At 43.6% G+C, this 25314-nt stretch overlaps 1 protein-coding gene across 1 annotated transcript in view; it reads right to left on the bottom strand.

Annotated features, from left to right (window-relative positions):
- LOC138671752 (guanylate cyclase soluble subunit beta-2-like) overlaps window positions 1-24752 on the bottom strand; it is a 69582-nt gene extending 44830 nt beyond the window's left edge. Inside the window, exons 1-4 of the mRNA XM_069759904.1 lie at window positions 24678-24752; window positions 19639-19712; window positions 19344-19438; window positions 14501-14661 (exon numbers count right to left, since the gene is read on the bottom strand). Of these exons, the coding sequence (XP_069616005.1) occupies window positions 14501-14661; window positions 19344-19438; window positions 19639-19712; window positions 24678-24752 (405 nt within the window). The remainder of the gene's footprint in view (window positions 1-14500; window positions 14662-19343; window positions 19439-19638; window positions 19713-24677) is intronic.
- Between the last annotated feature and the right edge of the window lie 562 nt (window positions 24753-25314).

Below are 25314 nucleotides of genomic sequence, written 5' to 3' on the forward strand. Positions count from 1 at the left end.
TTACTGCGAACCCCTCTACTCTTTACAAACACAATTTTGAACCCCTCCTGGACAATCTCCAAACACTCATTAAAACCTACGACTTACCATACATTTCATGGATTGGGAGGATAAACATAATCAAATCGTACATCCTTCCAAGGATATTCTATCACATGAACATGATTCCTATTCCCCTTCCCAAAACTTTCTTCACAGCAATCAATAACATAGTCAAAGGGTATGTTTGGAAGGGCAAAAGACCTAGACTACCGTTCAAAATCATCTCACTCCCGAGAAAGAAAGGGGGTCTTGGACTTCCGAACTTTGAGACTTACTACAGGGCAATCCATTTGGCCAGGTGGATATCTCTGACCAAACCTGGACTTCATCAAAAAACATCTAATCTTGAGCTCTTGCTACTGGGAGGAGGGGCCGAGAAATACCTCTGGACCTCAGCCGTCCCCCCGCAAAATTCCCTTGAAGAAATAACTAGCAACACACTGTCCATTAGGAGGAAACTGATCCCAAACAACTGGCCATATTGTCTCTTCTTGGATAACATGCCTCTGGGCGTAATACCTTGGCTTATCAAACCAAAATACATAGACGCATTTGACCTCTGGGAATCTTTACCGAATCTCCCAGTTTCTCATTTGCTTTCTAATCAAATAAACTGTATAAATAGTTGGCCATGTGAGGCCAGGAAGCGTCCCCGAGACTTCATGCAGCTACACCATGTACAACACATCATATCCAAACTGAGGTCAAACATCCAAAATAAACCAGATTGGCTCTGGCTTGAGCTTATTCTAAAACTCAATCCCACACCCCCTAAGTTAATATCCAAACTATACCATAACCTAATTTCCCCAAACACTAATTTTAAACCCTTATACCTATCCTCTTGGGAGTCTGAGTTAAACATATCTCTCACCAATAGGGAATCTGATCAAGAACTAGGACACTCACATGGGTTCTCAAGGTGTGTCCTGTTACAGGAGAATGCATTTAAAGTCCTTTCCAGATGGTATAGAACCCCCGAGTCACTCTATCACCTAGGCCTCTCAGACTCCCCTCTCTGCTGGAGGTGTATGGAGTCAAAGGGCTCACTATCACACATATTCTGGTCATGCCCAGCTATCACAAATTTCTGGGAAGACGTCTTTGACCGACTTCGCAAGCTGGGATTAATAACTCACAACCTAACACCCCAAGAAACTCTATTGTCACTTCCCACGAAGTCAAACAAGCCGAAAAAATATGACCCTTCTTCCTCTCCTAATAGCCGCAGCAAAACATCTAATCTCCTTGCACTGGAGGCAAAAGAAACCACCTCATATCGATGAATGGACCAAAAAAGTCCAAGACATCTGTAGGATGGAAGAATTGTCTAGCTGGGATTCTCACACACACGATAAATTCTTTCGGACATGGATGCCATGGCAAATGTTAAATAACCCTTCCTCACTGCCTTCCACTAGCCTTTCTTCTTAACTAAAACAACTTTGTTCCCCCGTGAACTTATTAAAATTATTGAAAATGCACTGTGTTGGACCTGGACACTACTCACTCACCTGACTATATTAGTGTTAAGTAATATTTTCCATAGTACTCTTTTACAGTTGGTCGAAATTACTTGTCTAATCCCTACTGTTTTAAAGTCTAATTATAACCGTCCTCCTCAGACAAAGGTCTTCTAGTTAGAAATTTCTACTTCGACCACTTTTCCCCTCCGGTGCCTTCCCCTTCCCGCCCCCCTTCTATTACAGTTTTTACAGTTTTTTGTTAATCTCGGCTCACATGTTTCGGTGTTCTTCATTTTCTTTTGAGCGTTTCGGGTCGCACAACCCAAATTGTGACCTAAACTTGCCAATAGCATTTTATACAAATTACCTAAGCTATGGTCACCTTCGATGAACAATATGCATCTGTATGGAATAACTCATTACACTCAGAAGTTTGTAACGTTATGTCTCTGATTCATGTGTGCCATTTTGTTTCTTCATGTATTTTGAAAATTTGAAAATAAAAAATAAAAAATAAATAAATAAAAATATGTTCCTGTACAGCACTGCTTAGACACACAACAAGACTCAGGAGGGACGGAGCACTATTTGCCTCCTGGAGCGCAGAGTTTCCTAGAATAGTTTGCAGACCCCATATATAAAGAGACCCTAATTGCTAGAGCAGAATACCCCCTCAAGTGACTCCATTTTGGAAATTATACCCCTTTGAGAATTTATCTACAGGTGTAGTGACGATTTTGACTTGATGGATGTTTTCCAGAAACAAGCAGTAGTGGATGTTGCTGAGTGAAAATTGAAAACTCCCATTGTAGTACCCCGTAAGTTGTAGTGCCCAATATGTTGCAGTGCCAATGTCATGCTTTTTGAGACATGCACCTGTAAATTAGGTGGGCTGTTATCGTTACAGAAATGCCAAACATGTGGACGCTAAATGTCGTTTAGGCACACTGGGGGGGCTCAGAAGGGAGGGGGGCATTTGGATTTGGGAGCGCAGCATTTGCTGAATTTCTTTTGGGAGACAAGGAGCCATACCGCTTTTCCAGAGCCTTTGTACTACCAGTAACTTGGAAGCCCCCTATATTTCTATTTCAAATTATGGACCTGAATGGAGACTTGCTTTTTTTTGTGGAATAAGTTGAAGCTTTTATTGAGAATACTTTAAATAATGTTTGGGATCACATTTATGCGGCGCTCTACGCTGAGCACTTATTTCCATCTAAATCTCTGAGTGACATGATTCAGATGAAACCCCAGAGGGAGAAACTCACTATAATGAGGCAGCAGAGTTACTCTGGACTACGTCTGGCCTTTGTTCAGCATTGTCCTCTTCAGAAGTGAACAAAACTGGGGTCGACGGCACTTTTATGCACACCTAAAAAGACAGAAACCACCGGATCACAGGCCTCCACAGCGCCTCCATCTGCCTCATTTGTGGGTATCTTTCACCAGAGGTTCCATCTGAATTACATATTTCAGAGATTCACGGAAAGCTCTCAGTGTAGATTGCAGGATAAATGTGCACCAAGCCTTACTGCCATCTTTGGGAGGCAGAATGACCAAATCAACAGCAGGTGAAGAATTGGTTTTATTTATTTTTTACGCTGTTTGTCGTGCAGTACAAGTGATTAGATGACTTTATTCTTCTGCTCAGTGCGATACCAGATTTATATAACTTTTTTTATGTTTGGCTGCTGTCACACACTAAAAGATGCTTTTTTTTGCATCCCTATATTTATATAGCTATCATTTTTCCATATTTCGGCTGACACAGTCATGTGAGGGCTTATTTTTTGTGGATACCATTTTCTGGGAACATGACATTTTTTCATTGCTTTCTATCCTGACTTTTGGGAGGCAAAATGAACAAAAATCAGCAATCCAATTGTGGTAAAATTGATAAGACAGATTTATCCTTCGGGTCAGTACGATTACAGAGATGCACATTTCTGTAGTTTTTTTAATGTTTTGGTGCTTTTACACAATAAAAACTATTTTATACTGTAGAAAAAATAATTATTTTTGCATTGCTTTATTCTCAGAGCTATAACTTTTTTATTTTCCGCTGACTGAGCTGTATGGTGGTGGCTGTTTTTTTACGGGACAAGATGACGTTTTCAGAGATACCATTTTTATTTACATTTGTCGTTTTGATCGCTTTCTATTCCACTTTTTTTTGGCGGTATGATAAGAAACATAGTTTTTTGCCTCTTTTTTTTTTTTACGGTGTTCACTAGAGAGGTTAACTAGTGGGGCAGTTTTATAGGGGTCATTCCAGATGCGAAAATACCAAATATGTGTACTTTTTTGTTTATTTTTGTTTTCAAATATCGTATATACTCGTGTAAAAGCAGATTTTTTTCAGCACTTTTTTGTGCTGAAAATGCCCCCCAAGGCTTATACACGAGTCACAGTCCCAGAAAGCCGGCAGGGGAGGGAAAGCGGCGGAGCAGCGGGTCACAGAGACAGGAGTCGGTGGCTGTGGCTAAAGCCTGTGCCGCTGCTGTAATAGCGCACAGTACCAGCCGCAGCCGCCGGCTTCCAGCACTCACAGGGGTGGATTAAGGGTAGCCAGGGCCCCGGGCTGTTCACACACTGTGGGCCCCCCGGTCATGTGACGGGGGTCATGTGACGGGGTCATGTGACGGGGGTCATGTGACAGGGGTCATGATATACCCGAACCAGATTATTCCAGAAAAATGGCCGGGCCCTACTCTACTGTAACCTATTAAATATTTGTTAAAATCTGCAATACAATTTAGGTATATTTTGACCAATAATATCACATACAAGGAACAAATACCACCGCACCATGACCAGACCACAAATTACAACCACAGTGATCGAATAATATCACATACAAGGAACTATACCACCGCACCATGTCAAGACCACATATTACCACTTGGTGACCAAATAGCACATACAAGGGACAAATATCACAACACCATTTCCAGACCACATATTACCACCACATAGTGACTGAATACTACAATACTGATCAGTAATAAAAAAAAAAAAAAACACAATACTATCACCATAAGTGCCAGTATTCACAGGAGATCTGTACTTAGTATGCAGTGTCTGTGTAGAGGTAATACAGAGATCACTGGTGGTATTATACACAGGAACTCTGTATACAGGTCCTTCTCAAAAAATTAGCATATAGTGTTAAATTTCATTATTTACCATAATGTAATGATTACAATTAAACTTTCATATATTATAGATTCATTATCCACCAACTGAAATTTGTCAGGTCTTTTATTGTTTTAATACTGATGATTTTGGCATACAACTCCTGATAACCCAAAAAACCTGTCTCAATAAATTAGCATATCAAGAAAAGGTTCTCTAAACGACCTATTACCCTAATCTTCTGAATCAACTAATTAACTCTAAACACATGCAAAAGATACCTGAGGCTTTTATAAACTCCCTGCCTGGTTCATTACTCAAAACCCCCATCATGGGTAAGACTAGCGACCTGACAGATGTCAAGAAGGCCATCATTGACACCCTCAAGCAAGAGGGTAAGACCCAGAAAGAAATTTCTCAACAAATAGGCTGTTCCCAGAGTGCTGTATCAAGGCACCTCAATGGTAAGTCTGTTGGAAGGAAACAATGTGGCAGAAAACGCTGTACAACGAGAAGAGGAGACCGGACCCTGAGGAAGATTGTGGAGAAGGACCGATTCCAGACCTTGGGGAACCTGAGGAAGCAGTGGACTGAGTCTGGTGTGGAAACATCCAGAGCCACCGTGCACAGGCGTGTGCAGGAAATGGGCTACAGGTGCCGCATTCCCCAGGTAAAGCCACTTTTGAACCATAAACAGCAGCAGAGGCGCCTGACCTGGGCTACAGAGAAGCAGCACTGGACTGTTGCTAAGTGGTCCCAAGTACTTTTTTCTGATGAAAGCAAATTTTGCATGTCATTCGGAAATCAAGGTGCCAGAGTCTGGAGGAAGACTGGGGAGAAGGAAATGCCAAAATGCCTGAAGACCAGTGTCAAGTACCCACAGTCAGTGATGGTGTGGGGTGCCATGTCAGCTGCTGGTGTTGGTCCACTGTGTTTCATCAAGGGCAGGGTCAATGCAGCTAGCTATCAGGAGATTTTGGAGCACTTCATGCTTCCATCGGCTGAAATGCTTTATGGAGATGAAGATTTCATTTTTCAGCACGACCTGGCACCTGCTCACAGTGCCAAAACCACTGGTAAATGGTTTACTGACCATGGTATTACTGTGCTCAATTGGCCTGCCAACTCTCCTGACCTGAACCCCATAGAGAATCTGTGGGATATTGTGAAGAGAAAGTTGAGAGACGCAAGACCCAACACTCTGGATGAGCTTAAGGCCGCTATTGAAGCATCCTGGGCCTCCATAACATCTCAGCAGTGTCACAGGCTGATTGCCTCCATGCCACGCCGCACTGAAGCAGTCATTTCTGCCAAAGGATTCCCGACCAAGTATTGAGTGCATAACTGAACATTATTATTTGATGTTTTTTTTGTTTGTTATTAAAAAACACTTTTATTTGATTGGATGGGTGAAATATGCTAATTTATTGAGACAGGTTTTTTGGGTTATCAGGAGTTGTATGCCAAAATCATCAGTATTAAAACAATAAAAGACCTGACAAATTTCAGTTGGTGGATAATGAATCTATAATATATGAAAGTTTAATTGTAATCATTACATTATGGTAAATAATGAAATTTAACACTATATGCTAATTTTTTGAGAAGGACCTGTATAATGTATAGATAATACAGTGATCACTGGTGACATTGTACACAGGACCGCTGTATATAGTATACAGTGTATAGTGTCAGTGTATAGGTAACACTGACTCACCAGTGACGTCTCTAGGTGAAGTCCTTCATCTTTCATCCAGCACAGACCGCCATCATTTCTTCCAGCCAGGACTCGTTTCTGCAGGAAATAACACAGTTATCTCGAGCTCCGCTTGCAGAACACATTACTTAATTTTTCACAACTTCTACATTACACCACATGAAGATAAAAAGGCGACATAGTGTCACTCTGCACAGTAACAGGACCGCCCCCCCATTTAGAACAGTATACTCAAAAAATAAAATAAATACATCACTGCAGTAATAATATCCCTTAATTAGCCCCTATGGTAATAATATTCCCCACCCTGGCCCCGTTTATCTCATTCCTGGCTCCAGCCATATGTTCTCCCATCCTGCACTCATGAGTATCCATTCTACACCATATGATCTCCCCATCCTGCCCCATCTGTCTCCATCGTATCCATCCTGCCCCATGATCCAATCCTGCCCCATGTCTTTCATTCTGCCCCGTGTCTCCAATCATGCCCCGTGTCTACATTCTGCCCATGCCTCCAGTCCTGCCCCCAGTGTGTCCAGCATATTACCCCCAGTGTGTCCAGCATATTACCCCCAGTGTCTCCAGCAATCTGCCCCAGTATGTCCAGCATATTGCCCCCAGACAGTGTGTCCAGCATATTACCACCAGTGTGTCCAGCAATCTGGCCCAGTGTCTCCAGCATTGCCCCAGTGTGTCCAGCAATCATCTGCCCCAGTGTCTCCAGCATTGCCCCTGTGTGTCCAGCAATCATCTGCCCCAGTGTCTCCAGCATTGCCCCTGTGTGTCCAGCAATCATCTGCCCCAGTGTCTCCAGCAATCTGCCCCACTGTCTCCAGCAATCTGCCCCACTGTCTCCAGTAATCTGCCCCACTGTCTCCAGCATTGCCCCACTGTCTCCAGCATTGCCCCACTGTCTCCAGCATTGCCCCCAGTGTGTCCTCCAATCTGCCCCAGTGTCTCCAGCATTGCCCCCCAGTGTGTCCTCCAATCTGCCCCAGTGTCTCCAGCATTGCCCCCCAGTGTGTCCTCCAATCTGCCCCAGTGTCTCCAGCATTGCCCCCCAGTGTGTCCTCCAATCTGCCCCAGTGTCTCCAGCATTGCCCTTAGTGTGTCCTCCAATCTGCCCCAGTGTCTCCAGCATTGCCCCCAGTGTGTCCTCCAATCTACCCCAGTGTCTCCAGCATTGCCCCCCAGTGTCCTCCAATCTGCCCCACTGTCTCCAGCATTGCCCCCAGTGTGTCCTCCAATCTGCCCCAGTGTCTCCAGCATTGCCCCCCAGTGTGTCCTCCAATCTGCCCCAGTGTGTCCTCCAGCATTGCCCCCAGTGTGTCCTCCAGCATTGCCCCCTAGTGTCCTCCAGCATTGCCCCCCAGTGTGTCCTCCAGCATTGCCCCCCAGTGTGTCCTCCAGCATTGCCCCCCAGTGTGTCCTCCAGCATTGCCCCCAGTGTCTCCAGCATTGCCCTTAGTGTGTCCTCCAATCTGCCCCACTGTCTCCAGCATTGCCCCCCAGTGTGTCCTCCAATCTGCCCCAGTGTCTCCAGCATTGCCCCCCAGTGTGTCCTCCAATCTGCCCCAGTGTCTCCAGCATTGCCCCCCAGTGTGTCCTCCAATCTGCCCCAGTGTCTCCAGCATTGCCCCCCAGTGTGTCCTCCAATCTGCCCCAGTGTCTCCAGCATTGCCCTTAGTGTGTCCTCCAATCTGCCCCAGTGTCTCCAGCATTGCCCCCAGTGTGTCCTCCAATCTGCCCCAGTGTCTCCAGCATTACCCCCAGTGTCCTCCAATCTGCCCCACTGTCTCCAGCATTGCCCCCAGTGTGTCCTCCAATCTGCCCCAGTGTCTCCAGCATTGCCCCCCAGTGTGTCCTCCAATCTGCCCCAGTGTGTCCTCCAGCATTGCCCCCCAGTGTGTCCTCCAGCATTGCCCCCTAGTGTCCTCCAGCATTGCCCCCCAGTGTGTCCTCCAGCATTGCCCCCCAGTGTGTCCTCCAGCATTGCCCCACAGTGTGTCCTCCAGCATTGCCCCCCCAGTGTGTCCTCCAGCATTGCCCCCCAGTGTGTCCTCCAGCATTGCCCCACAGTGTGTCCTCCAGCATGGCCCCCCAGTGTGTCCTCCAGCATTGCCCCCCAGTGTGTCCTCCAGCATTGCCCCCAGTGTGTCCTCCAGCATTGCCCCCCAGTGTCTCCAGCATCGCCCTTAGTGTGTCCTCCAATCTGCCCCACTGTCTCCAGCATTGCCCCCCAGTGTGTCCTCCAATCTGCCCCAGTGTCTCCAGCATTGCCCCCCAGTGTGTCCTCCAATCTGCCCCAGTGTCTCCAGCATTGGCCCCCAGTGTGTCCTCCAATCTGCCCCAGTGTCTCCAGCATTGCCCCCCAGTGTCCTCCAATCTGCCCCACTGTCTCCAGCATTGCCCCCAGTGTGTCCTCCAATCTGCCCCAGTGTCTCCAGCATTGCCCCCCAGTGTGTCCTCCAATCTGCCCCAGTGTGTCCTCCAGCATTGCCCCCAGTGTGTCCTCCAGCATTGCCCCCTAGTGTCCTCCAGCATTGCCCCCCAGTGTGTCCTCCAGCATTGCCCCACAGTGTGTCCTCCAGCATTGCCCCACAGTGTGTCCTCCAGCATTGCCCCCCAGTGTGTCCTCCAGCATTGCCCCCCAGTGTCTCCAGCATTGCCCTTAGTGTGTCCTCCAATCTGCCCCACTGTCTCCAGCATTGCCCCCCCAGTGTGTCCTCCAGCATTGCCCCCCAGTGTGTACTCCAGCATTGCCCCCCAGTGTGTCCTCCAGCATTGCCCCCCCCCAGTGTGTCCACCGATAACTGAGCCAAAAAAAAACAAACAAACAAAAAAAAAACAAGCAGTCTCCTCACCTGTTCGCGCTCCAGGCGGTGAGCTCCCTGCAGCAGCGCACACTCGCCGGCGACTGACAATGACGTCAGACGCCGGCGACGTGTGCGCTGCGGCCGACTTCAGCTGCCAGCCTCCAATTGGCTGGCGGCTGTTGTTGTTAACTATTGATGTGCGGGCGCGCGCCCGCACATCAATAGGAAACCGCCGCAGCGCCGGAAGGGGCCCGGTGAGCAGAGGACAAGGGGCCCGATGCGGGCCCCCTCTCTCTGCCCACCGGGTCCGGGGGCACACAAACGCCGCCCGGCGGGCAGTCACAGACGATTAGCGGAGGGTCAATCTGTGCGGTAGCCCAGGGCCCCCCCAGACCACTGGGCCCTGGGCTACCGCCCATATTGACCCTCTGATAATCCGCCCCTGAGCACTCATCATACTCATCTACCAGTGCGCCCTTGGTGCTGGCACTGCATCTCTTTCTGGCCGCCAGTGCCCGCAGATCTTCTTGCCGAGCGATCAAGTGGCACTGCTCATTAAGGTAATGAATATGCACGACTCTCCACTAGAATAGGCATGGCATGCATTACCTTAATGAGAAGGGCCACCTGATCGCTCGGCAAGAAGAGCTGCTGCAAGCTGGAACGACATGCAGTGCCACCGAGAGAGCGCAGGCAGTTAATTTTTGCCAGAGCTGTATTTAAGAGACCACCACATCAAAACCTTGCCATGGGCAGCCCAATCTCCAGACCTGAACCCCATTGAAAACCTCTGGAATGTAATTAAGAGGATGATGGATAGTCACAAGCCATCAAACAAAGAAGAACTGCTTACTTTTGCACCAGGAGCAGTGTGAAAGACTGGTGGAAAGCAGCCAAGACGCATGAAAGCTGTGATTAAAAATCATGGTTATTCCACAAAATATTGATTTCTGAACTCTTCCTGAGTTAAAAAAAATAGTATTGTTGTTTCCAAATGATTATGAACTTGTTTTCTTTGCATTATTTGAAGTCTGAAAGCACTGGATTTTTTATTTTAACTTTGACTATTTTTCTTTGTCAGAAAAAAAGTATTGCTTGGAAATTCAGAGACATGTTGTCTGAAGTTTATAGAATAAAAGAGCAATTTACCTTTTACTCAAAAATATACCTATAAAGAGAAAAATCAGACAAACTGAACATTTTTCAGTGGTCTCTTAATTTTTACCAGAGCTGTAAGATGTTTAGTTTTTGTTTTTTTTCAACAGAAATTATACATAGGGATAAGGAGCCATGCACACCAGGACAAGGACTGGGGAGCCATGCACACCAGGATCGGGACTGGGGAGCCATGCACACCAGGACAGGGATGGAGGAGCCATGTATACCAGGATCGGGACTGGGGAGCCATGCACACCAGGACAGGGATGGAGGAGCCATGCACACCAGGATCGGGACTGGGGAGCCATGCATACCAAGATCGGGACTGGGGAGCCATGCACACCAGGACAGGGACTGGGGAGCCATACACACCAGGATCGGGACTGGGGAGCCATGCACACCAGGACCGGGACTCGGGAGCCATGCACACCAGGACAGGGACGGAGGAGCCATGCATACCAGGATCGGGACTGGGGAGCCATGCACACCAGGACAGGGACGGAGGAGCCATGCATACCAGGATCGGGACTGGGGAGCCATGCACACCAGGACAGGGACTGGGGAGCCATACACACCAGGATCGGGACTGGGGAGCCATACACACCAGGATCGGGACTGGGGAGCCATGCACACCAGGATTGGGACTGGGGAGCCATGCACACCAGGATCGGGACTCGGGAGCCATGCACACCAGGACAGGGACGGAGAAGCCATGCACACCAGGATCGGGACTGGGGAGCCATGCACACCAGGACAGGGACGGAGGAGCCATGCACACCAGGATCGGGACTGGGGAGCCATGCATACCAAGATCGGGACTGGGGAGCCATGCACACCAGGACAGGGACTGGGGAGCCATACACACCAGGATCGGGACTGGGGAGCCATACACACCAGGATCGGGACTGGGGAGCCATGCACACCAGGATCGGGACTGGGGAGCCATGCACACCAGGATCGGGACTCGGGAGCCATGCACACCAGGACAGGGACGGAGGAGCCATGCACACCAGGATCGGGACTGGGGAGCCATGCATACCAAGATCGGGACTGGGGAGCCATGCACACCAGGACAGGGACTGGGGAGCCATACACACCAGGATCGGGACTGGGGAACCATGCACACTAGGATCGGGACTGGGGAGCCATGCACACCAGGACAGGGACGGGGGAGCCATGCATACCACAATTGGGATGAGGGGACAATGCATACCCGGCTTATACTTGAGTCAATAAGCTTACCCAGTTTTTCGTGGCAAAAGTAGGTGCCTCGGCTTATACTCGGGTCGGCTTATACTCGAGTACATACAGTAAATAAATGTATTCTTTGGATTAATATTATTATTATTATTATTATTATTATTATTATTATTATTTATTGTTATAGCGCCATTTGTTCCATGGCGCTTTACATGTGAGGAGGGGTATACATAATGAAAACAAGTACAATTATCTTAAACAGTACAAGTCATAACTGGCACAGGAGGAATGAGGACCCTGCCCGCGAAGGCTCACAATCTACAAGGGATGGGTGAGAATACAGTAGGTGAGGGTAGAGATGGTCATGCAGCGGTTTGGTCGATCGGTGGTAACTGCAGGTTGTAGGCTTGTCGGAAGAGGTGGGTCTTCAGGTTCTTTTTGAAGGTTTCGATGGTAGGCGAGAGTCTGATGTGTTGTGGTAGAGGGTTCCAGAGTAGGGGTGATACGCGAGAGAAATCTTGTATACGATTGTGGGAAGAGGAGATAAGAGGGGAGTAGAGTAGGAGATCTTGTGAGGATCGGAGGTTGCGGGTAGGTAAGTACCGGGAGACGAGGTCACAGATGTATGGAGGGGACAGGTTGTGGATGGCTTTGTACGTCATGGTTAGGGTTTTGTAGTGGAGTCTCTGGGCAATGGGGAGCCAGTGAAGGGATTGACAGAGGGGAGAGGCCGGAATAGTGGGGGGACAGGTGGATTAGTCGGGCAGCAGAGTTTAGAATAGATTGGAGGGGTGCGAGAGTGTTAGAGGGGAGGCCACAGAGCAGGAGGTTGCGGTAGTCAAGGCGAGAGATGATGAGGGCATGGACTAGGGTTTTTGCAGATTTATGGTTGAGGAATGAATGGATTCGTGAAATATTTTTGAGTTGAAGTCGGCAGGCAGTGGAAAGGGCTTGGATATGTGGTTTGAAGGAGAGATCAGCGTCAAGGATTACCCCGAGACAGCGAGCTTGTGGGACTGGGGAGAGTGGGCAGCCGTTTACTGTAATGGATAGGTTCGTTGGGGGGGTCGCGTGAGATGGGGGAAAGATGATGAATTCTGTTTTGTCCATGTTAAGTTTCAGAAATCTAGCGGAGAAGAAGGATGAAATATATTTTTAATAATATAAAATAATATATTTTTTGTTCATTATTTTGTGATTTATTTATTTATTTATTTTTTTACAATTTTTTAAGAACTTTTTTTTTTTTACCTTGTTCCAGGATGGGATATCATCTTTCTCTGCCTGATCGCTGGTGTAATACTCTGCAATGCTTTTGCATTGCCGGGCATTAGCTCAATGTCTCACAGGCAGGAAGGAGGCGTGACGTTTTGCCGATGGGGGCAGAGATGGAGCTCACTCCTTTTGCAATGCCCATCAATGTCTCTGTCACTACTTACAGCAGCATCAGAGGGGTTAAAGCACCAATCAGGGGTATTGCAAGAGGGTGTCATCTCTCATATAGAACAGACACCCGCATTTGAATGCGGCGGTTGTCAGCGTGTGCCCGTGCGATCGTCAAGCAGTATACATTTGGCGGTTTCCGGGAATGCAGCTCCCACAGTAAAGGGGTTCAAATAAAATCCTCTATTAACCCCTTCACTACCTTTGACGTACATGTACATCAATGTAGTGTCCTTGTCTTTGATGTGGACTTGTATGCTAATCCCACATCTTTCCCCACACTTGATGGCTGACAGAGGGTTTTAACATGCGCTAGCTGGGGCGCTGATGGGTTGTCTTGACAGCCATGGGTCTGCAGACGACCCCTGTGCTTATCAGTATGATACTCATGTGAACATTGGCGTTCATTGGAGATCACGATTTCTGCTATACATAGCACAGACGAGCAGATGATCGCAGCTTCAAGTCTCCTAAGGGGACTATTAAATAATGTAAAAAAAAAAAATTAAAAATAAAAAGTTTTGAAATATATGAAAAAAAACCCCCACAAAAGTTCAAATCACCCCCATTTTGCCCCATTGAAAATAAAACAATTTAAAAAAATACACATATTTGGTATCGCTGAGTTCGGAAATGTTCAATCTATTAAAATAAAAAGTAAATTAATCCAATCAATAAATGGCATAACAATCAAAAAAATTGAAACCCCAGAATTGTGTTTTTTTATCGCCACAACATTGCAATAAAATACAATATTTTGATCACCTCTTATTGCATCTACCCCAAGATGGTATCAATAAAAATGTCAGCTCAGGGCGCAAACAATAGGCCATTACCCAGCCCCAGATCACAAAGACTGAAAGCATTACAGTTCTTGGAAAATGGTGACAAAAACAATCCTTTTTTTTTATTTCCAATTTTTTTTTCACCATCAAAAAAAAAAAATATATATATACATGTTTGGTATCTGCATACTCATACTGACCTGGGGAATCATATTACCAGGTCAGTTTTACCATATAGTGAACAAGATAAATAAAGAATCCAAAAAGCAATTGTGTAATTGCACTTTTGTTCTTTTTTTGTACTTTCAACGCACTTGGAATTTTTCTGCCGTTTTCCAGTACACTGTATGGTAAAATCAATGGTGTCATTCAAAAGTAAAACTCATCCCGCAAAAAACCAAGCCCTCGCATGGCCAGAAAAATAAGTTATAGCTCTTGGAAGAAGAGGAAGATAAAAAGAAAACAAAAACAAACGGAAAGCAGGTATGGCTTAAACCAGGGAAGGTCTGTCTATAATCCAACTGTGCTTATCCAGAGCGAGGCAAAATGACATCTGTACTCAGGGAAAATATTCATTTATGACAATCAAAATAAATCCCTGGATACAAATTCTAGCGGCAGTAATCTAACACTTATAAGTAACTTGTGAAATTTTAAGGGAAGCAGTCCTTTCTTGAAACTCTCGGCCTTCACAGCATCATGTCATTTGACATGGCAGAATATAATGTAAGGAATTACCTTATAAGAAAGCGTCAGGTAGCTATGAAGAGCGTCAAGATTCTCAATAAACTCTGTTAGATTCCCTCCCAAAGTTCGTAACATCCGATCGTATCCAGACTGCTTACAGAAGGAGAAGAAATAAGCTCCAAATAACTTAAGCACTTCTTCCTCAGATACGTCTGTGAACCAAATAATAGCATAAAGAGAACATAAATACACAAAAAGGGCACGTAGATAGATGTGAAAAACTGTTATCTTAAAAGGAATCTGTCACCAGGTTTTTTCCACCTAATTTGAGAGCAGCATAATATAGGGATAGAAACCCTGATTCTAGCGATGTGTCACTTACTGAGCTGCTTGCTGTAGTTTTGATAACACCCCGGTTTTACCTGCTGCACATCTGTCAGTTCTCTAAATGCTGAGCTCTGTATAACCCCGCCCACACCCGTGATTGGCAGCTTTCTGTGTACACTGTGCATAGGCAGGTAATTATCACTAACGGACTACTAACCCTGCTGCCATTCATTTCTCTCATACTTATGAGTTCTGTCCCACCACTGATTGGCAGCTTTCAGCCTATGAATAATGTACACAAAAGCTGCCAATCAGAGATGTGTTAGCGGAGTTATACAGAGCTCAGCATACAGACAACTGGTAAATCTGCAGCAGAGAAATCAATGATTTTATCAAAACCACAGCAGGCAGCTCAGTAACTGACAAATAACTGGAATGTGGATTTCTGCCCCTGCATCATGCTGCTCTCGTATGTGGTAGAAAAAAAACTGATGACAAATGCCCATCATCGTCCGTCACCATGGCAACCATTCTCGTCGTCGTCATCATCATGGCAACTCATTGGAACATCATCGTCGCCATGGCAACCATTATGACATCATCGTCATCATGGCAACCTATTATGGTATCGTCGCCATGGCAACAATTATGACATAATTGTAACCATGACAACCATTATGTCATCATCTTCGTCATGGCAACCTATCATGGTGTCTTTGTAGCCATGGTAACCAATTATGACATCGTCGTCGCCATGGCAACCATTTATGACATCATCGTCACCATGTCATCCAATTATGACATCAACATCACTATAGCAACAATTATGTCATCATCATCGTCATAGAAACCTTTTATGACATAAGTGTCGCCATGGCAACCTATTATGACATCATCGTTGCCATGACAAGCTATTATTATATCATTGTCACCATGGCAACTCATTGTAACATCGTCACCATGGCAACCATTATGACATCATCGTCATCATGGCTACCTATTATGGCATCGTTATCGCCATGGCAACCATTATGACATGATCATCATCATCATGGCGACCATTATGTTATCATCGCCATGGCAACCATTGTCATTGCTGTCACCATGGCAACAATTGTGACATCATCATCACCACAGCAACCATTATGTCATCATCGTCACCATTGCAACCATTATGTCATCATCGTCGCAATGGAAACCTTTCATGACATCAATGTCGCCATGGCAACCTATTCTGACATCGTCGTCGTCATGGCAATCCATTGTGACATGATCATCGCTATGGCTACCATTGTCATCGTCATCATGGCAACCCATTGTGACATCATCATCACCATGGCAGCCATTGTTACATCATCATCACCATGGCAACCATTATGACATCATCGTCGTAATGACTACCTAATATGGCATCGTTATCGCCATGGCAACTTATTATGACATCATTTTCGCCATGGCAACTATTATGACATCATCGTCGCCATGACAACCATTATGTCATCATCATCATGGCAACCAATTATGACATCATTGTTGCCATGGCATCCATTGTCATCGTCATGGCAACCCTGTGACATCATCGTCGCCATGGCAGCCATTGTGACATCATCATCACCACGGCAACCATTATGACATCATCATCATCATGACTACCTATTATGGCACCGCTATCGCCATGGCAACTTATTATGACATCATTTTCACCATGGCAACAATTATGACATCATCGTCGCCATGACAACCATTATGTCATCATCGTCATGGCAACCTATTATGACATCATTGACGGTATGGAAACCATTGGCATGGAAACCCATTGTGACATAATCGTCGCCATGTCAACCATTGTGACATCATCATCACCATGGCAACCATTGTCATTTAATCATCGCCATGACAACTATTATGCCGTCGTCATGGCAACCTTTTATGTCATCGTTGTCACCATGGCAATCCATTGTGACATCATCATCGCCATGGCAACCATTGTCATAGTCGTTGTCATGGCAACCCATTGTGACATCATCGTCGCCGTGGCAACCATGGTGAGATCATCACCACGGCAACCATATGACATCATGATCGTCATGGCTACCTATTATGGCATCGCTATCGCTATGGCAACTTATTATGACATCATTTTGCCATAGCAACCATTATGACATCATTGTCACCATGGCTACCTATTATGGAATCTTTATTGCCAAGGCAACCATTGCGACATCATTGTCACCATGGCAACCATTATGACATCATCGTCGCCATGGCAACCCATTATGGCGTCTTTATCGCCATGGCAACTCATTATGACATCATTGTCGCCATGGCAACCATTATGACATAATCGTCGCCATGACAACCATTATGTCATCATCATCATGGCAACCTATTATGACATCATCATCACCATGGCAACCCATTATAACATTGTCACCATGGCAACCATTATGACATCATCATCGCCATGACAACCATTATGCCATCGTCGTCATGGCAACCTTTTATGTCATCATTGTCACCATGGCAATCGGTTGTGACATCATCGTCACCATGGCAACCATTGTCATCGTCGTTGTCATGGCAACCCATTGTGACATCATCATCATCACCACGGCAACCATTATGACATCATCATTGTCATGGCTACTTATTATGGCATCGCTATCGCTATGGCAACTTATTATGACATGGCGACTGAGAGCTGATGTTTTTAGCAGGGGGGCAGTATCCATGGCCCCTTACCTAGGCTATTAACATCAGCCTGCAGCTGTCTGCATTGCCTTTGCTGGTTGTTAATTATAAGGGGACCATATGTCTTTTTTGGGGGGGGTCCCCCATTTTAATAGCAAGGAAAGGTTAAGTATATAGTTGTGAGTTGATATTAATAGCCTGGGAAGCTCCATGGGTATTACCCCTTTCCCAAGCTATAAACATCTGCCCCCAGCCGTCGGCTTTCCCTCTGCTGGTTAAGAAAATTATGTGAGAGCCTACGCCATTTTTTTCACAAAAATAATTTATTAATCAATTAAATACATGTACAGTAAGCTACACATGCACTGCACTAATGATACATGTGACTGACATCTTTATATCTAACTATTCTATGTGTATATACTGTATGTAATCCATCTATTCTATCCTGTCGGCTCCTGCTGTGATTTTACTGTACGCGGCAGATGAATTGTCGGCTTTTCATCTATCTATCTATCTATCTATCTATCTATCTATCTATCTATCTATCTATCTATCTATCTATCTTTCTATCTATCTATCTATCTATCTATCTATCTATCTATCTATCTATCTATCTATATGTGTGTGTTTTGAAGAATATTTCCTTTTAAAACGATGTGTAAATGACTTAGAGAATTGCTCTATGTAAAAGTTCTCACATTTTTTTCTTTTTTTTTTGTTTTCTTTTTCTTTTGAAAACCGGAGCGCCTTTGCCTAACGGTCTTTTTCCTCCTGGGATCTCTCCACGGCATTAACCTCATATGCCATGGTGAGCCGTATTGCAGATCTGGACGAGTAGGCGGTACTCCACGGATCCTTGGCATCACGTCCCATGATATTAATTCCTCCCCCTGGCTGGTGCGCATGCGCTGGAGTGGTGTCCCTGCTAGACTTTCGGTCGGCGCCGATCACGTGACCCGCGGTGTGTTCCACTGCGTGTCACTGGGCGCCGGACTGGAAGTCTCTGTTGCAATGCAGGTTTCCCTCCGACGCTATGCGCCTCAACAACGCGAGGTCTACATCCGGTTGGAAGCGCAGTACACATCCCGCCCACGGCCCCGCCCCACAATCACAGGACATCTGCTTTTTAGATACAAAAACTCACCTCACCACCTAGTTTCCATCACACCCCCTTGTGTGAAGAAGCTGAATAGCGAAACGGCGCTCGTCGGGCGCAGGGTTGGTACAGTCCTCCTCTCATACTGCACATCATTCCAGCATTTGACTTCAGGTAAAAGGATTTTTGTGACCATTTTTTCCACAACTTCTATTTCCTCATTGCAATTACCTATATCATTTATTTGATTCAATATTCTATTGCCCTCTAGTGGATTTGTTAGAAATAGCCGCAATTGGGAACCCCTTTTTTTCACTTTAGTGTATCACGAATACCAAGGGTCTCTAGATATACATAATGATTCATTATCCCATGTAGCAGGCTTTTATTGGTCAGACACTTTATTTAATCCCTTTTTTCCTATTGTTAAATGGCTGTATTTACATTCAGGCTTTTCTGAAAAGAGCTGCAAAAGGATAACAAGGTGACATCATATTTTCTATAGATGCCATTCCTATTGAGCAGGCTTGACGTCTTTTCAGAGAAATATTGTCTTAAATGCAGATGATGTTTATACCTTTGACTGGATCATTCCCTGTTTTTGGAGGTCTTTTTACCATCTTTTTTCCTGTCTTTTTAAATTGTTTTAAAAGATTGTTTCAATAAAAAAAATATTTTATTCACTTATTTCCTAGTAGATAATGTAAGCATGTATGTAGTATGTAGTGTGCAATCTGGTGTCAGAGCAACTTTAAGATGTAAATAATTGGAACTTACTCAGCATTCTGCACACTTCTTTGACCATTCTCAGTGTAATAACATCATCATAAACTTCATAAGTCATAAACGTATCCTGGACCTCTGCAAGACTTCTGCAAAGTAAATATAATACCTTAGCTTGTATCTGTTCTTAGCGACAACCTGGGGTCTAATATGAGAACATGATAAATAGACAATCATTAAATCCCTTTATTTAAAAATTATATTCTCATACCCCCCCCCCCAATAAAATCACTCCCATGTGGCACAAATAATGCACATGAGAAACACCTAGACTTATATGGCCACTTACTTTAATTTTTGCCATGTGTCTTCTCCAAATTTTTCTATCACAAGTGATTTTAAACAGGTATTAATGAATCCATACTATTAAAAAAACAAAATTATATACAGATGACAAAGTTGTGCTGAATGGTTGTATAAGTTGTAGAATACATAATATGGCAAAGTCAAATTATTTTATTTGCAAATTTAATATTTTTCAAGAAAAAATATCTAAAAATTTAGATAGATAATAGATTAATAGATAGATGATAGATAGATAGATAGATAGATAGATAGATAGATAGATAGATAGATAGATAGATAGATAGATACAGTTATATGAAAAGTTTGGGCACCCCTATTAATCTTAAGCTTAATGTTTTATAAAAATTGTTTTTTTGCAACAGCTATTTCAGTTTCATATATCTAATAACTGTTGGACACAGTAATGTTTCTGCCTTGAAATGAGGTTTATTGTACTAACAGAAAATGTGCAATCTGCATTCAAACAAAATTTGACAGGTGCATAAGTATGGGCACCCTTATCATTTTCTTGTTTTAAATACTCCTACCTACTTTTTACTGACTTACTAAAGCACTTTTTTGGGTTTTCTAACCTCATTGAGCTTTGAACTTCATAGCCAGGTGTATGCAATCATGAGAAAAGCTACTTAAAGTGGCCACTTGCAAGTTGTTCTCCGGTTTGAATCTCCTCTGAAGAGTGGTATCATGGGCTCCTGAAAACAACTGTCTAATGATCTGAAAACAAAGATTATTCAACATAGTTGTTCAGGGGAAGGATACAAAAAGCTGTCTCAGAGATTTAACCTGTCAATTTCCACTGTGAGGAACATAGTAAGGAAATGGAAGAACACAGGTACAGTTCTTGTGAAGGCCAGAAGTGGCAGGCCAAGAAAAACATCAGAAAGGCAGAGAAGAAGAATGGTGAGATCAGTCAAGGACAATCCTCAACCACCTCCAGAGAGCTGCAGCATCAACTTGCTGCAGATGGTGTCACTGTGCATCGGTCGACTATACAATGCACTTTGCACAACGAGAAGCTGTATGGGAGAGTGATGCAAAAGAAGCCGTTTCTGCAAGCACGCCACAAACAGAGTCGGCTGAGGTATGCAAAAGCACATTTGGAGAAGCCAATTTTTTTTTAGAAGAAGGTCCTGTGGACTGATGAAACCAAGATTGAGTTGTTTGGTCATACAAAAAGGCGTTATGCATGGCGGCCAAAAAACACAGCATTCCAAGAAAAACACTTACTACCCACGGTAAAATTTGGTGGAGGTTCCATCATGCTTTGGGGCTGTGTGGCCAATGCCGGCACCAAGAATCTTGTTAAAGTTGAGGGACACATGGATTCCTCTCAGTATCAGCAGATTCTTGACAATAATGTTCATGAATCAGTGACAAAGTTGAAGTTACGCAGGGGATGGATCTTTCAGCAAGACAATGATCCAAAACACCGCTCCAAATCTACTCAGGCATACATGCAGAGGAACAATTACACTGTTCTGGAATGGCCATCCCAGTCCCCAGACCTGAATATCATTGAACATCTGTGGGATCATTTGAAGAGGGCTGTCCATGCTCGGCGACCATCAAACTTAACTGAACTGGAATTGTTTTGTAAAGAGGAATGGTCAAAAATATCTTCATCCAGGATCCAGGAACTCATTAAAAGCTACAGGAAGCGACTAGAGGCTGTTATTTTTGCAAAAGGAGGATCTACTAAATATTAATGTCCCTTTTCTGGTGGGGCGCCCATACTTATGCACCTGTCAACTTTTGTTTGAATGCAGATTGCACATTTTCTGTTAGTACAATAAACCTCATTTCAAGGCAGAAACATTACTGTGTCCAACAGTTATTAGATATATGAAACTGAAATAGCTGTTGCAAAAAAAACAATTTTTATAAAACATTAAGCTTACGATTAATAGGGGTGCCCAAACTTTTTCATATAACTGTAGATAGATAGATAGATAGATAGATAGATAGATAGATAGATAGATAATAGATAGAAAATATATAGATAATTGATAGATGATAGATAATATATAGATGATAAATAGATAATAGAAAGATAATAGATAATAGATAGATCATATATAGATGATAGATAATAGATAGATAATAGATAGACAGATGATAGATAATATATAGATGATAGATAGATGATAGATACATAATAGCTAGATAATAGATATATAGATAATAGACAGATGATACATAGATAATAGATAGATGATAGATAATATATAGATGACAGATAGATAATAGATAATAGATAGATAATATATAGATGATAGATAATATATAGATGATAGATAATAGATGCATGATAGATAGATAATAGATAGATGATAGATAGATAGATAATAGATAGATGATAGATAGATGATAGATAGATAGATAGATAGATAGATAGATAATTCTTCATTAAATAATTTGGAAACCTACCATGGTTCTCAGTATAATGATGGTGTGGCCGCTCTCTGAGTTGTTAGTGCTTGTTAGTGGGATCCTGTAATAATCTTCTCTGTCACCGGTGATATAATTTAAATGATGCCAAGAAAACAGATTAGATTATATGCAGACACCTGGCACGTGAACACACCTGCTTGTAGGAGGGAAGAAGTACACATGACAATAGCTGAACATGTATATTAAGAAGCCATGTTCTAGTTAAAATCACAGTTTATTGGAACCAGAACGGTTGAAGCTTTATAGAATTTGTAGAAAAAATGATGATTCAATTTTCCATGATCAATAGACAGCAAGCAGCTATGTCCTAAAGTGTTACTATGCTTATTTATACTTTATTATGTCATTCTAATTATTATTATTAGTAGTATTTATTTTATTGTATTTATTGTATGTGTCAATACAAAACTGGAATAATTTTGCCAAACAATATGTAATGTTTTTATTTTATTTTGACTGCCAGCATGTCTTGAAACTCTAAAACCTTTGTGTTATTTGGGCATCTGCTGTAGGTATAATGTGAGGGGATGATAGGAAAAGACTGACTCAGCTGTCCTGGACAATATTGGCTGACTGGGGTATGAGAAGCCGGACCTGCAGCAATGATTTCTGGTTTGTCTTTGAGAGAAAACACTTTATGGCCTCATTCACACATCCGTATTTAAACACGTGCATGAGAAAATGGCACCGGTGTCACCAGGGTTTTGGATCAGCATGTGATCCGTGTCCGTTTTCACCATCTTTGTGTCATCAGTGATTGTCATGGATGATAAATAAATAGATAAATTACAAAGCTTCTCTTTCAATATGAAATACGGACAGTGCTCTGATGACATCCTGCTGTACGTGTTTTTCACGGACCCATAGACTCGAATTGGCCCTTTTCGTCCCTGATACTGGGAAAAAACGGACGTCTGTGTTTTGCACAGTCATGCGATTCGTGAAAAAACTCAGTCATGAGAGTAGCACTACTGATTTATAATGGGAACGTGGGTATCCTTGTTACTTTGCAGCGCTTCTAGAAGAAGAGGGGACGGGAAGAAAAACATTAGACTCGAACAAAGAAGACCCAGGAAAACATACTCAGAAGGGAGGTAAGAACATTTCTAAAACAATCCACAGCAAGGAGATTGGAACAAAACAAAATCCTCTAAACTGCATGCTCGCAAATGCCAGAAGCCTGACAAACAAGATGGAAGAACTAGAAGCAGAAATATCTACAGGTAACTTTGACATAGTGGGAATAACCGAGACATGGTTAGATGAAAGCTATGACTGGGCAGTTAACTTACAGGGTTACAGTCTATTTAGAAAGGATCGTAAAAATCGGAGAGGAGGAGGGGTTTGTCTCAATGTAAAACCTTGTCTAAAGTCCACTTTAAGGGAGGATATTAGCGAAGGGAATGAGGATGTCGAGTCCATATGGGTCGTAATTCATGGAGGGAAAAATGGTAACAAAATTCTCATTGGGGTCTGTTACAAACCCCCAAATATAACAGAAATCATGGAAAGTCTACTACTAAGGCAGAGAGATGAAGCTGCAACCCATAATGAGGTCCTGGTTATGGGGGACTTTAACTACCCGGATATTAACTGGGAAACAGAAACCTGTGAAACCCATAAAGGCAAAAGGTTTCTGCTAATAACCAAGAAAAATTATATCTTTCACAATTGGTGCAGAATCCATCCAGAGGAGCAGCACTTTTAGACCTAATACTATCTAATAGACCTGACAGAATAACAAATCTGCAGGTGGTCGGGCATCTAGGAAATAGCGACCACAATATTGTACAGTTTCACCTGTCTTTCACTAGGGGGACTTGTCAGAAAGTCACAAAAACACTGAACTTTTGGATGGCAAAGTTTGACCAGCTTAGAGATGCCCTTAATCTGCTAGACTGGGACAATATCTTCAGAAATAAGAATACAGATAATAAATGGAAAATGTTTAAGAACATCCTAAATAGGCACTGTAAGCGTTTTATACCTTGTGGGAATAAAAGGACTAGAAATAGGAAAAACCCAATGTGGCTAAACAAAGAAGTAAGACAGGCAATTAACAGTAAAAAGAAAGCATTTGCACTACTAAAGCAGGATGGCACCGTAGAAGCTCTAAAAAACTATAGGGAGAAAAATACTTTATCTAAAAAACTAATTAAAGCTGCCAAAAAGGAAACAGAGAAGCACATTGCTAAGGAGAGTAAAACTAATCCCAAACTATATCAATAGTAAAAGAATAAAAACTGAAAATGTAGGCCCCTTAAAAAATAGTGAGGAAAGAATGGTTGTAGATGACGAGGAAAAAGCTAACATATTAAACACCTTCTTCTCCACGGTATTCACGGTGGAAAATTAAATGCTAGGTGAAATCCCAAGAAACAATGAAAACCCTATATTAAGGGTCACCAATCTAACCCAAGAAGAGGTGCGAAACCGGCTAAATAAGATTAAAATAGATAAATCTCCGGGTCCGGATGGCATACACCCACGAGTACTAAGAGAAAATTTATCCAAAAACAGACATTGTCCTTGGATTTCTTCTGTGATCTCCTCACTTACAGTTATCCCTACCTCCTGGTGCCTGCTTCCATTTAATATCCTTTCCCCACTCACAGAATCTTTCCCCGCACTTGATGGCCGAGCCATCAAGTGCATCTAACAGCTGCGGATGGATCCCTGATCCACCTGCGGCTGTTAAACAGGTAAATGCCTCTGTTAATCACTGACGGCGGCATTTAACACGCGCAAACAGGAAGCGCGTCATTGATCCTGCCCATCGGCGCCCGTCACATGATTGTGGGGCACCGATGAGTTGTTATGACCGCAGGGGTCGGTATTGGGACCTGTTCTCTTCAACATATTCATTAATGATCTGGTAGAAGGTTTACACAGTAAAATATCGATATTTGCAGATGATACAAAACTATGTAAAGCAGTTAATACAAGAGAAGATAGTATTCTGCTACAGATGGATCTGGGTAAGTTGGAAACTTGGGCTGAAAGGTGGCAGATGAGTTTAACAATGATAAATGTAAGGTTATACACATGGGAAGAAGGAATCAATATCACCATTACACACTGAACGGGAAACCACTGGGTAAATCTGACAGGGAGAAGGACTTGGGGATCCTAGTTAATGATAAACTTACCTGGAGCAGCCAGTGCCAGGCAGCAGCTGCCAAGGCAAACAGGATCATGGGGTGCATTA

Source organism: Ranitomeya imitator, chromosome 3 (genome assembly GCF_032444005.1).
Source record: "Ranitomeya imitator isolate aRanImi1 chromosome 3, aRanImi1.pri, whole genome shotgun sequence".
Lineage (NCBI taxonomy): Eukaryota > Metazoa > Chordata > Amphibia > Anura > Dendrobatidae > Ranitomeya > Ranitomeya imitator.